Genomic DNA, 14,844 nt, shown 5'->3' with positions numbered 1-14,844 from the left:
GGCTAAAGTCATTGGAGATCCAAGAAGCAAGAAGACTTGAAGCAATGCAAGTGAAGACCATATCTTTGAAGTCTTAATAGTTTGTAAAGAGCCAATCATAGTTTAGGTTTTGAGAAGCATAAATAAAGAAATCACACACCCCTAAATGGACTAAAATATTTTAGTGATTGTCCTTGTGGTGTTCCAACACTTTGGAACCCCGATAACAATCCCATCTATGTATAGAATTGAAAGTCCTTGAAGCTCAAAACAAATCAGCAAATCAAACTTGAAAACCTGCTGGAAATAGGCTTCTCGGAACTCCAAGCTCGGAACTCCGAGAAATGGTCAAGGGACTATTTTTCAACTTCTGTTTGTTTTCCCGGAACTCCGAGAATTTCTCGGAACTCTGAGAATACTATGTCGAGAACAAAATATATCCGTTGGGGTTTTCACAGAATTATGACTATGCCCTCAAACAGTCATATTTGAGTTTTTCTATATATATGTGTGTTCTAAACTTCACCATAATGAATCCTAACACTCTGAATTTGTTAATCAAATTTAAAACCTACAGAACTTCTGGTTGGAAGCTTCCTCCATTTTCTCCCTGCAAACAATAAAGAGTGTATACATTGTAAATTTGTTGAACAATAATCCAGTTCTTTATCTAAATAAAATGCGAAAGAATCAATAATGAAAAAAGAAGTTGGTGTTAGTAATCATACACAGTTTTTTTTACACATGCCTTCATTTAAAAAATAAAAAATATAGGAAAACAGAAACCATACTGTTAAGTATTTAGAATCTAATAAAATAAGGTATTATAGAGTAGGTAGAAAAAAGCATACAAAACTGATTAAACAAAGAAGTAAAGCTTAAGAATAGTAGAAAGATGGAAAAAGAAGGTTGTATTTTTACCGAGACAAACCACCAGAGATAACTTGTGATCAGGGTTTGGTCGTGGCTTTGGGCAAAGGAAGAAGAAGCAGCCAAAAAGGGGAGGAGAAGATGGGGGAATTTAAGAATAAGAGCAGCGAGGATATGGGAAATGTAAGAGCGTTTTGGAAACAAAACATATTCAAGGAATCCATATGAATCGTTTATGGTGATATTAAAGTAAATCATGCGGTTTGGAAGGTGTGGAATGTTAAACGGATTTGGAATTTGGAAAGCCATAAGTGCAAGGAATCCATATGAATCGTTTTATGGTGATATTAAAGGAATTCATGAGGTATAGAGGGTGTTGAATGTTAAATGGATTTGGAAGGTATGGAATGTTAAACGTAATGGTTTCTTTTTGAGTAAATGGAAATGCAAATGGTGCCACATGTGCGAAATGGAAATTAGAGTTTAAAATAGCATTTTTCAATGCCTTATGAGGAGAATTAATTGGAAATGAGCATTTTTAGTAAATATGTAAATAAATGGAAATGAAAAGTCCCACTTGAGAAAAAAGGTAATTCAATTCTGAAATATCAATGGTTTTGATTAGAGCTTTCGTTTTGGAGAGAAATTCAAATTTTTTTTTTTTTTTATTAAAACGGGATAGAGGAGGGGCTGACACGTGGCACCACCACGACTTAGAGTGTTACCTTGATAATAACTTTTTAAAACTTTTTTTAAGAAAAAAAAAAGAAATTAAGAAGAGCTTTAGCTCATTATGCATATCTTGATAATATTTAAAGATGTGATTTAAGTTTTACAAATGTTAAAAGCACATTTGCATAAATGTGTTATTTTTGTAGTTTCTAATCTGGATCACTCCTTAGGTTCATCCATAAATGTTAAAAGCTCATTATGCATACCTTTAGTCATGTATAAAAGCTTCATCCATAAATGTTCAGCCAAAAACCCAAACCCCTTCACTGTATAGGAAAAAACTCAAAAATCCAAATTTTTGTGCTGATGGTATGTCTTCTAAATAACTTAGGAATCTTTGTTAAATGTTTGACAAAAATTTGAATGAACCTTCAGTCAGGAAACATACATTTTGAGGAAAAATAAAAATTTAAAAACTTATACAACAGACAAATAAACACACAAAAGAAACTAAGGAAATAACATGGGCGTTCCAGTGGAAGAGGACGTGCCTTAAAAACACTGACAAATCTGACCCCATATGGATTAATCTTGTTTGAATTGCTACCAAGTCAGTTCATAGCATCTCACACATCATAGCTGAAAATTGGCGAGCTTAAAAAGGCAAAAAATGAATATGAACATGCAAGTAAGTATTTAAAACCCAATAACCTAGATTCAACAAATCCAAAACCTTAAAAACCCAATATAAACAATGTTGTGCTTACGGGGGATTCAAATATTAGTTCTCCCTTCAAAAAGAAGACAGACATTGAAATTTCGGTAAGCATTCACAATCCTTATTTGCGTAAATAAAGTATAAAATATCTTGATAGTATTCATGACTTTCTATACTATAAAATTGTGCAAAAGAGAAAACATGCCACAATCTATTACAACAAACAATCATATTTCTGCTACAAATTGAAACAAATGCCTCTGAATAGGTGGATAGAAATAATTTACCAATTTCACTTACTTGTAAATCCACTAATGGGTATAACATCTAGTCTCATTTTTGTTGATGGGAGTTTAAACTGCCATTGACAGAAAACGATAAAGAGGGAAATAAGTACTTATTCTTAAATAGTGTAAAACAAATGAGAAATTAAATGATAAACCATAACTGCTAAATGATAATCCCATTATGTAGGTCTGAGAGTAAGATGACGAATATGCAATATTAATGGAGTATATTCTTTCAATCTATGAAAGCATAAGTTTGCACTATATGATGAAAACTTAGAGAAAGAAAGAAAAGAAATTTCATACTTCCCTGAAATCAAATAGAAGAGAAGATATGACTCACAAATATTTTCACTCTCAAACTCATTCAATAGATTAAAATGCATAAACCAAACAATATGTAAGAAATAATTGGGTGCTCAATCTATTTACGTACACACGTAGAGAGAGGAACAATTGAAGTTTTTTAAGGGAAAATCAAGTTAGTAGCAAAATTACCTTCGATTCAACTATTAACAAATATCCATCCCATCCAATTCTTTAAAAAGGAATGAATGAGCCACACAATTAATTTGAATCATATAACTAAAGAAACAACCTGATCCAAATAATTACAATAAAGTATATGCAAATAAATTTCAAGGGTATCCAAGCGGCTCCTAGAGCCTCTATGAGTACATCTAAAATCTTATGCAAGAATAGCATTGAAGTTAAATATGATTATATGTAAATATTAAATAACTTCAAAAGTTTTAGAGATAATGGCCAAAGATGTCTTACTATCTCATTTGAAAATAAGATTAAATGAAATGAAGAGTAAATGATTAAGAAAATGATTCGTAAAAAAACTCCAAAATGGGCCATAAAGAAAATAACACAAAAGAAGTAAATGATTCGTAAGAAAACGTTGTCGAAAAAGAGAATGCATGAAGTAAATGATTAAGAAAAAGATTCATAAAAAATGTTTTAAAATAAAAACTAAAATTGCTTTATGCAAGTTGGATAGTAAGTTAAGCTCATGAGTTTTTTTTAGCCAGTTAAACTCGTAAGTTATGAATTCTTTTGTAATGCAAATAGAAATATTTATAAAGCAATAAAAAAGAAGAAGAAATATTTATAAAGCAGGGACATGCCAATCAATTGATAAGAACCTTAAGATCAAGCTCATTTTAAATCACCCAAAACAAGGCCATAAACATCACCATGCCAGGAAAAAAATTAAAAAACAAAACAATTTCCATTAGAAGTTAATATTAAGAGCCATGCTACCAACGTTACGCTTCATCCCTAGATCAGATCACTTTCAAGGCTACTGGGAAAAGATGTGTCAACCAATGAAACAAATGCATAAAAGAAACATAAGTGTAAAAAACATAAAAATTAAACTAATATTTGTAACCCACGAATCTTAACACAAAAATTAAATATTGCTGATAGACCCTGTTTAATGAGTACATTTACATGCTCAAATTCTTAGAAAAGTGTAGTTTAGAAACTTATGAAACATAGAAACATAAAAACAATGAGGAACAACAGGTATAGATAAATAAATAAATATATAAAATGTAAAGAGAAAACAGTTCCTACACATATGTATAGAGAGTGTCTAGCTTAAAATACAGTGGGGGCCCACATTGTTTGGGTGATCCAAGCCATCCATTTTAAATGCCCTCACATAGATAGGGTGTCTACAAAAAATCAGATCCATAGGATCATCCCAACCCTACGATTTGTGGGGGTAAAATGGATGTCTTTAAACCTTCACAAATTAGTTCATTTTTTGCCTCCAAAGTTCGAATGGTTAGGATGATCCTATGGATCTGATTTTTTGTGGACACCCTATCTATGAGAGGGCCTTAAAAATGAATGGTTTGGATCACCCAAATAATGTGGCCCCCACTGTATTTTAAGCTAGTTTGTAGATAACTTATCTACACATGTGTGTAGAAACCGTTTTCTCAAATGTAAAACAACAAAGGTACTTAAATATTAAGATTAAGAAATGATAAATTAGAAATAACTACCAATACACGAAGTAGGTGATGTAACTAATAGATAAATATGACCACAGAATGTTGAAGCCACTTTCCTCCTCACCTCTCCACCTGAAATTCTATCTGCTCAAAGACAACAAAAAAAAAGTTCACATAAAGAGGGGTGATTATGGAACACCCCAATTCACCTTCTCTGGTTTTTAAAAAGCTACCAACAACACTCTATTATAGTTAAAGGATTACTACTTGGAGCCAAAAGTATAGATCAAAAACTTCAATTGAGAGCATTTATTGAGATGCCTTTTTGTTTCCTAAAAGACTCATTAGATATAGAAGAAGTTTTTCTCTTGTAGTAGAAATTAGGGGTGGACATGGTTCCGGTTCGAACCGGGGAACCGAACCGAACCGGCACATTTGGTTCGGTTCGGTTCGGTTCCAGCTATATATGGTTCGGTTCCGGTTCTAAAAATTTGGAACCGGTGGATATTCGGTTCGGTTCTGGGTTTGGGATCCCGGAACCGAGAACCGAACCGAGAACCGACACTACTTAGGGATTTGATAAAATCAGTCCTCCCCCATTTAATTCACCCCTCTGTAACGTTTTCCTTTGCCTTTAAAATTTTAACTCACCCCCTTTTACCGATTTGTAGTTCATAACTTCATATATAATTTGATAGGGCCTATTTGTAGTCCACATATATAAATGTTATCCCAACTTTGATATGCATTGGATATTGTATATTAGGAATTGCTCAAAACTTTGATACGAATGGTATATACCTGTTTGTAGTCCATATATACATGTTCACATATAATTTGATAGGGCATGTTTGATAGGGCCTGTTTGGCTGTTTGTAGCTTGGTTGGGTAAACCCAGAACCGAACCGAACCGAACCGATTATATATGGTTCTGGTTCGGTTCGGTTCCAAATTTATATGGTTCGGTTCTGGTTCCAATTTTAGGGAACCAATTATATATGGTTTGGTTCTGGGTATGCCCCAAAACCGAACCGAACCGAACCATGTCCACCCCTAGTAGAAATAGAAGTTCAAATTATTAGAACGTAAAAAAAAAGAATATATTTTCCAAGTGAGGACTCCACATATGAAAGCCCAAAGAAAAAAGTGGTCGCAATGAGAGACCGAGAAGGAGGAGGAGGAAGACAGAAAGGGAAAAAATGATTTTTTTTCTCTTGTTTACCCACCGGGGCAACCAAAGGCCCCTACAATATGAAGAATTAAGCTTTCTTGTAATGATACCATAAACTTATGTAGTATTTTCTCACCACGAAATAGGCAATGGTCGTCATTGGTGGGAACTTGAACGGTGCAATCACATCTTTCCTTTTCTTCTCCTTAACAGCCTACCCAAAAAAATGCAATGATTATTCACTGTCAATAGAACACAATGAAAGACAATAGAACACACAAAATAAAAAAGAAACTTACATAAAGTATTCTATTCACCATCAAATTGGTAGAATCTGTGGACATACCTAAATGATTTATTTTGCATAAAACCAACATTAAACTTTGATCAAAGGTTAAAAAATCAAATACTTTCCAGTTGAATGTCTTCTTTACTATGAACCGATCCATTGTCAGCCGATTAGAAGCAGGTTTGAAGTGACCCTGCATTGAAAACAGAAAGATAACTCGGCTTTATCTTCTCTGGCAGCTGTAGGAGTAGGCTATCTTTGGAGACATGTAGAAAGAAAAAGATTAGAAAATTGAAAAAAATAAACTTTTATAAAATCAACACCAAGGACGAATGAAAAATACAGAAAAAACATACCAAAGAAAGAAAAAAACTCATGAATAGGGTAACGTAAAAGGCTTTGAAATTAGTAGAAATTGCAATAATGGGTGTGGGAGAAGAAGACCTCTTCCGGAGAATTTGGAGTTCAACCAATTGAGCTTTTCACAAATGATGAATTTGGAAAAGCCGTTTGAGGAGGAGGAGATCGAGAAAGGAGTATTTTCTATGAGCAGAGATAAGGCTCCCGGACCTGATGGGTTTTGCCTTGCTTTTTTCCAATCATGCTGGGAGTATGTTAAAAGTGATATAATGGGTTTCTTTTATGAGTTTCATCAGGGTATGGAACTGGATAAAGGAACAGGGGCTACGTTCATCACTCTTATACCCAAGGTGGAGGGAGCTTCTAGGTTAACGGAGTATCGCCCTATAAGTCTTGTGGGTTGTCTCTACAAATTTTTGGCTAAAGTCTTAGCGGAGCGCTTGAAGGTGGTTCTTCCGGTGATTATATCGGATTGCCAATGTGCTTTTGTTGAAAAAAGACAGATTTTGGATTGTTCTTTAATTGCGAATGAGGCCATTGATTCATATCGTAGACTTCGAAAGAGAGGCATATTGTGTAAATTGGATATGGAGAAAGCTTATGATAGGGTTGATTGGGTGTGCTTAGATCTTCTTCTAGATCGAATGGGATTTGGTTGTAGATGGTGTAGTTGGATGAAAGTCTGTGTATCCTCCGCGTGGTTTTCAATTTTAATCAATGGATCTCCGAAAGGCTTTTTTAAGTCCTCTCGTGGGCTCAGGCAGGGGGATCCTCTATCCCCTTTCTTATTCGTTATTGTAGCTGAAACCCTCAGTAGGTTGCTTGCTAAGGGTAGTGGTATGGGATTATTCAAAGGATTCACAGTTGGTGATGACAATGTGGAGGTTACTCATCTCCAATTTGCTGATGATACTCTCCTATTTTGTACACCGGAGATCTTCCAAGTGCGAAATTTAAAAGCGATCTTGAGATGTTATGAACTTATATCTGGTCAGAAATCTAATTTTCACAAATCTAGGTTGTTTACCCTTAATATTCCGTCGGATGAGGCTTTGATCTTGGCCAAGATCCTTAGGTGTGAGTTGGATTATCTTCCCTCCACTTATTTGGGTCTTCCATTGGGGGTTGGGAGACCGAATAAGGATTTTTGGGAACCCATTGTTGAGAGAATTGATAGAAGGTTGGATACATGGAAAAGGAATTTGGTTTCTCGAGGAGGTCGGCTAGTGTTGGTTAAGGCAGTATTGGCCAACATCCCGATTTATTTCATGTCTTTGTTCAAATGCCCGGTGTTCGTTGCTTTGCGTATTGAACAGATTCAAAGGAGATTCTTGTGGGGTGGGAATAAGGGCAAGAAAGGCATTGCCCTGGTCAAATGGAAGGATGTTTGTGTGCCTATCAAGTTTGGTGGTTTGGGTATTAGGAGAGTGAGGGAGTTTAATCATGCGTTATTGGGCAAGTGGTTATGGAGATTTGGTGATGAGCATTCTCGGTGGTGGGTAATGGTTATTAGTAGTAAGTATGGCCGAGATTCGGGGAGCTGGGCATCAAAAGATCTGTTTAAAAAGAAAGGTCTGACAGTGTGGAGAGACATTTTAAAAATGTCCCTCTCCTTTAATTTGAAAGTCAAGTATAGAGTGTATAGGGGTGATAGGATTAAGTTTTGGAGTGATGTGTGGTGTGCGGAGGGGTCTTTAATGTCTCTATTCCCAAGACTATATAGGGTTGCATCTAATAAGCAGGCCTTTGTTGGTGATTGCTTTAAATGGATCAATGGTGTCATTGAGTGGGATCCGGGATTTAGGAGAAACCTCTTCGATTGGGAGCTTGAACCAGCTTCTAATCTTCATGTTCTTCTTAAGAGTTGCTACATTAAGAGAAATGGGGAGGATAAAAGAGTATGGACAGAGGAACCTTCAGGGATTTTCTCCGTCAAATCATTCTACAAAAGCCTAATGCCCTTCACTGACCCTGCATATTCGGCAAAGGTTTGGCGATTCCATTGTCCACCTAGAGTTTGCTTCTTTTGATGGGCTGTTTGTCGTGAGCAGATTCAAACGATCAACTTCCTGAGAGACCGTGGAATGTGGCTTATTGATCATTGTCCCTTATGCCTAGAGGATGGGGAGTCTGTGGACCATCTATTCATGCATTGTTCTTTCACCCGTCTCATTTGGCGATTCATTTTCATGAGGTTTGGGATTTCTTGGATATTCCCAAAATATATTTCAATGTTGCTTCATCATTGGAGTTTCGTTCCTTGGAGGGAGAAAGGTAGAACCTTGTGGAACTCTTGTTTACTTGCCACTTGGTGGATCATATGGAAAGAGAGAAACTTTAGAGTCTTTGAGGGTACGGCTAAATCTCCTCATTGGCTCTATTTGAAAATTATCACGTTGGTCATCTCCTGGGTAAGATGTTTACCTTTGTTCCGGTTTGTTTCGGCTTTTGACCTTTGGGAAGGGTGGAGGGAGGTTTGTGTTAGTAGGGAGAGGAGTCCTCAAAGAGTGCAAAGATGGGAGCCCCCTCCTCATGATATGTTTAAAGTGAATTTTGATGGTGCAAGTTTTGGTAATCCGGGTCCGGCCGGGGTGGGAGGTGTTTGCCGTGATGATTGTGGAGACGTGATTTGGGCATTTTCTGGTCCAATTGGTTTTTGTGATGCATCGGAAGCCGAAGTTAGGGCTGCTTATCATGGTATTAAGAGTATTAGCAGAGGTATGTTGGATAAAGCTATTGTGGAAGGAGATTCTTTGAATGTGATTCGGTGGCTTAAGCAAGGGGTGGCTCCTCCTTGGAGATTCCTGGCCGTATTTGATGAAATAGAGGATTTAATCATGGGATCATCTATTGTTTTTAATCATGTCAGAAGGTTGGCTAATGAGAAGGCGGATTTGCTTGCTCGGAGGGGGGTTTCTGCTGAATTGCTTGAGTGGTTTGATTATCTTCCTCCTTGAGGTTTTTTGTGCTTTCTTGTATTTTTCTCTCTTTCTTTTGTTTTCTCTTTGTATTCTTGGGGTGGCTCATCTCGGGCTCCCGTTTTTTCTTATTCAATATTGCCATTTCAAAAAAAAAAAAAAAAAAGAAGAAGAAAAGGAACCTAGTGTCTTATCTTTCCCACCAACGTGTTTCCCAAATTGGTGCTTGTGGTAGTGACGTCAAACAGAGAGAGAGAGAGAGAGATTGGTGCTTGTGGTAGTGACGTCAAACACAGAGAGAGAGAGAGAGAGAGAGAGAGAGAGAGAGAGAGAGAGAGAGAGAGAGAGAGAGAGAGAGAGAGAGAGAGAGAGAGAGAACCATGGAATAGTAGAAGATATACCTTGGGTAAGGGATAATTCCCCAAAAATTTGGAAAAATCCTAGAGACAGAGAAAATCTTGGAAAAAAATCTCGTAGTGGGTTAAGAGAAACGTAGCTGGGAAAAAATGGGTAAAAGTCAGTTTTCTATATTAGAGGTATCGTGTGGTAGATGAGAAATCGTTGAATATTGTAATATTGTAGTATACCAAACTTTTTTAGTAATTTCAATTGACTTATCAATGACACGTTGGAAATTCAAATGCCAATATGAAGGGTTGGGATGATATGGTCAATATTAGAAACGACGTGTTCCAAACGTTATATCTGAGAGAGATTTTAACGCCTCATTTAATATTAGAAAATAATCCCAAACGATATGGAAACGATCTGAAGATATCCCTTAATTTATGGGATGAAACGTCTTGAATTGTGGAAAAATTAAATTAAATTTATATATATATAAGAAAAAACAGAAAAGCCAAGCGTTTTTAAATTTCGGATGAAGTGGGGTGCCACATGGCAGCACAACGGCTTAGAGGACATTAGCAGAAGAGCATATCCGGACAAGGGTAGAAACATCAATCATAAATAATGAGAAAAGAGTGCTTTTTAGGTCTGATAGTACTATACTAATAAGGGCGTGAGAGGGCGAAGGACTGCAACTGAATATCATCAAAATCAAAGACGCCAGGCTGCCTAGTGGCACACCCTCAGCGTACCACATCCAGCTTTATATATAAGTAATAGATATACGATATATATGATTATTGTAATTATTATTTGAGGAATGCTAGACAAAGGACATCCCGGAGAAAATAAATAGGACGCAAAGGCGCCCGCATTACATTCACCTCATCAAAGTGCATTTATTATATATTTTACATTTTTTCAGTCCAATTTTAAATGTACTTTGGTGAGGTGGATCCAATGGGTGTACCCTTGCAAACTTGAATTTGAACTTGTGCGGACTAAGAAGGTCCATCATAAAAGAGATCTTACTCAATCCAACTGATCTTCACGTTTGTACTGTAAGGTGAGGTCCATCATTTTACGCCCATGCTATGGCCCACCGTTTTACACCTCATGCTAGGAAGTGATATATTTGCCTTTTTTTGCCAAGGACAGCCCCCCTCTGGTGTATTTGTGACTACTCGTTTACACTAGATGGGGGTGTTCCAAGTAAAAAAAAAAAAAAAGGGGCACATATACCATTTACCCTCATGTTTTGATATGGTAGGGCCTACCATAACTAATCAAATCCATGCGTGGTGGGGCCCACCATTTTACACACACGAGTGGGCACACCATCTCTAGCTAAATTCATGCATAGTGTGGGGCCCACCATTTTACAATTCGGGACTCACCCCGCCAACTCTACTCAAACTCATGCATCTGGTAGGGGGCATCATTTTACCTCATGTTTTGATGGTGTGGGTCCCACATTCTCCACCAAAGCCCAGAGTGCAGGGCCCACCATTTTACCTCATGTTTTGATGGGATGGGGCCCATTATTTTACACGCCAAGAGCAAGAATGCTAGTAAGTTTATAGGCAAGTGAGTTTTAGGAGTGTCCAAACCGGCCCTAAGCTAGCACATTTGTAGCCCAATAAGTTCACACTACCACCAACACACAACTACAAGAGAAAAATATATGACATGATCCGGACTGCTGATTGGAATCTGAGTAATCCTAATCAATGGCCTCCAAATGCGCGGTTAAAAAAATTCAAAATTGTGAACATGAAAAATTCAATGAAAATAAAAAGCAACAAAATTGAAAATTTTCTTGTATGGTAATCCCTACTATACTAAAAGCGAGAATCCTATATTTTTCGGCACGTTCTTTCTTTCTATTGCCGTATGCGTCCCCCCTTACTTTCCGTAAAACTACCACGCATGTCCTTTTTCACTACTTCGGTTTTCGTCATTTCCGCTTCTCATATGCCCCTCGCACATGCGTCAAAAAAACAAAAAAAACTCCAGCTGTCTCCTTTTTTTTGGTAATTTTTCTATTTTGCTTCCACTTTTTCCGTAATTGTCATATTTTGCTACCCTGTTTCCGTATTTTTTGTTGTCATTCTCTATTTTACTGCCATGTTGCCATAATTTTTCATTTAAAACTTAGTACCCGCATCATTATTATATGTTGCTATTATTTATTGCTACCCACCTTTGCAAAAATCGTACTTCTGCCAATAAGACAAATGTGTCAAAACGTCAACAAACATAAATAGGCTAACAACACATGATAGCATGCAATTGAAAAGGATGGGTTGGCGAAGGTGGTTAGCAAATCCCTATACAAACAAAAAAAATCTTAACAAATCTGTCAAGCTATTATTTATTACTACCCACCTTTGCACAAATCTTACTTCTGCCAATCTTTGCAGTTTGCACCACGTCAAGGATAAAAGAAATGTCTCAAAAACTCAACAAACATAAATGGGCTAACATCACATGATCGCATGCAATTGCAAATGATGGGTTGGCGAAGGTGGCTAGCGAATCCCTGTACAAACAAAACATCAACCTTACAAAATATGTTTAAAATCCGGGTGACCCCGGCTCTACCAGGCCCATACAGGCCGGGTGCGGGTCCAAGCTTACTAACCCGTAAAATTTTCCGGGTCATTGTGACTTGGCCTGTTTGACCCGTACCCGTACGGGCCGGGTCAATCCCGGCCCGGCTCGCCCGTTTGCCAGATCTATGCCCTACGATCCAAAACATCCTCCCATCAGAACCATCAATTTCCGTTGACAGGCCTACAACCAAATCTTATCCTAAATTTCTCAGTTATATTTCAAAATAAAAGACACGCTGAACTTCTGCAGCTATAAATCGGAATTATATGATGGAGATTTCTACAGACCGAACCGTTGGGATCATCCCAGGGAAATGATTTTTGGGGCACAACCTATGTACATTGTGGCCCATGTAGCTCAACAAAAACAGTGGCGCTTCCATTGTTTGGGTGATCTAAACCGTTCATTTGTTGGGCCTTGAAGTAAAATAGTCTGTGTCTTGAAAATCTTTTCCATAGGCTGATCCTGACCCTCCGATCTGCTCAGGTCTAATTCCTCTGATAAAAAAATACCACGTACATTTCTATGTTATGGTTTTCATATTTTTCCTCTTTTGGTACTCAATTGACCGTTAAAATTTTATTTTATTTGAAAAATGGTACGGAGCATATTAGTATTATTTATGTTTATGGAAAATCAATAAGGTTGACAACAGGCCATGTTTGGATTGCATGATATCAAACCTTATCTGAATGCTAAGTCCACTGGATCTTACGGAGCCTGTTCATGCACGATATGATTCGGGTCTGATCATAGAAAAGATTCTCCTCAAGCGAACCAGCCTATCCTGTCTTTGTAGAGCGACTTCAGCGGTGGATGGAAGAGAGACACATTTGTTTTGGAGGGTAAGCGAGAAAGGTGGTCAAGTATTTTCGAGCAAGTTCGGTTCAATCTTTGAGTATGAAGGAAGGCTCAGTTGACTTCTTGTTCCTTCTTAGGCTTATTTCAATTAGAGAAGTGTACAAAACGAGTACATTCATTACTGTAGTTTGGGAGTGCAATATATAATTTTCCTCCATTGTTCAGGTTCAATAGATAGCTTGTATTAGAATCAACTTATTTGATATTGCCAATTCTCTATCTCTATCACCTTATTTTCATTACTTGACAACTTATGTTATTTAGTTGGAAAATAGAAAATTTCTATGCTTATCCTAAATTTTATTGTAAAATACCTTAGTTGATGCACGTGCAATGCAAGTGCGTTTTTACTAGCGTTGATAACATCCTGAATTTTTAATGATTTTCTCCAGGGCAAACTACCAAGTGGCCAATAAATAGCTGTGAAGAGGCTTTCTAAGAATTCTGGACAAGGACTAAACGAGTTCATGAATGAGGTTTTATTGATCGCCAAACTTCAGCATCGGAACCTTGTCAGGCTTTTGGGTTGCTGTTTCGAGGAAGAAGAAAAGATGTTGATCTACGAGTACATGCAGAATAGAGGATTGGACTCAATTCTTTTCGGTTCGTTCCTATCCTTGCTTCATATACTCTCCTTAATTGAATTCCACTTCATTCCACTCTTCTGATTTCTTAGTTTGAAAGCATATGCAACTGTTAGTCTAAGCACGTGATGTGACAATTCAAACCATCCGATCAGGCCACTTACAGTCCACAATCAAATGGTTTGAATCTTTCAATTGTAATAATTTTCCAGGGAGCTATCATACCGGCACAAATGCAATAGAACCTATACGTGTATCTCACTGTATCATTCTCATCACCATTAACTTTTGTGTACTAAAATGGAAAATTTTCTCCAGATGAAACCAAACGAGTACTATTGGATTGGCTAATGCGCTTAAACATTATAATGGGAATCGCTCGAGGTCTTCTCTATCTTCACCAAGACTCTAGATTCAGGATCATTCACAGGGATCTCATTCTATTGGATAACAGGATGAACCCTAAAATTTCCGACTTCGGCACGGCAAGAATTTTTGGAGGTGACCAAATTGAAGGAAAAACAAACATAGTAATCGGGACACAGTAAGTATTGATTAAGATATCATAATCTGCTTTAAAAATATTTTCTCAATTTTCCATTAAAAAAACCATAAATAGTCCTCATCAATGGTTACTTGCAGCGGATATATGTCTCCTGAGTACGCCATGGATGGGCTCTTTTCGGAGAAATCCGATGTCTATATCTTTGGAGTGTTAGTATTAGAGATTGTAAGCGGCAGGCGAAACAGAGGCTTTTTTTACGAGGAGGACCATAACCTCTTAGGGCATGTAAGTGGAGAAAAGAAAATGTCCTTATTCTTTCATGTTCAATTCTCATCTCTGTTGTGTTGTTTTACTGACCCAGAAAAAGAATTGGGTTTGTTTCAGACATGGAGACTATGGAAAGAAGGCAAAAGCTTGGAAATCTTGGACCCATCCATGGGTTCTTCCTGTGTCATTGTTGAAGTCTTGAGATGCATACAGGTGGGACTGTTGTGTGTGCAAGCACGTGCTGAGGACAGGCCCACAATGTCATCCGTCATTTTGATGTTGGGTAGTGGAAATCCGACATTGCCCCAACCAAAGCAGCCCGGATTTGTTGCAGGCAAAAGCCTCACCACGATCAACTCATCTTCGATAGTGCAACACTCTGGTACGGCAAATGAGGTAACTGTTACAATGCTAGAAGGTCGATAG

The 14,844-nt window shown here is 37.3% G+C and overlaps 1 protein-coding gene and 1 pseudogene across 9 annotated transcripts in view; one reads left to right on the top strand and one right to left on the bottom strand.

Annotated features, from left to right (window-relative positions):
- Positions 1-9,502, bottom strand: part of LOC143853720 (multiple organellar RNA editing factor 9, chloroplastic-like) — a 26,969-nt gene extending 17,467 nt beyond the window's left edge. The window contains exons 1-6 of one of the 9 annotated variants that reach the window (XM_077363454.1): positions 9,420-9,502; positions 5,970-6,152; positions 5,781-5,884; positions 4,551-4,643; positions 2,540-2,597; positions 551-589 (exon numbers count right to left, since the gene is read on the bottom strand). In XM_077363454.1, coding sequence (XP_077219569.1) covers positions 551-582 — 32 coding nt within the window. In that variant the 5' untranslated portion in view covers positions 583-589; positions 2,540-2,597; positions 4,551-4,643; ... (1 more) ...; positions 5,970-6,152; positions 9,420-9,502. Of the gene's footprint in view, positions 1-550; positions 590-2,539; positions 2,598-4,550; positions 4,875-5,780; positions 5,885-5,969; positions 6,216-6,315; positions 6,403-9,419 lie in introns of those variants that run through there. The other 8 variants (XM_077363447.1, XM_077363452.1, XM_077363450.1 and 5 more) reach the window with 8 other exon arrangements.
- LOC143854763 (uncharacterized) lies at positions 6,451-14,844 on the top strand (annotated as a pseudogene).

Source organism: Tasmannia lanceolata, unplaced genomic scaffold (genome assembly GCF_043159265.1).
Source record: "Tasmannia lanceolata isolate RefF3 unplaced genomic scaffold, GAP_Taslan_0.1 ptg000020l, whole genome shotgun sequence".
NCBI classification, from domain to species: Eukaryota; Viridiplantae; Streptophyta; class Magnoliopsida; order Canellales; family Winteraceae; genus Tasmannia; species Tasmannia lanceolata.
This window is presented reverse-complemented; position numbering and strand designations above follow the sequence as displayed.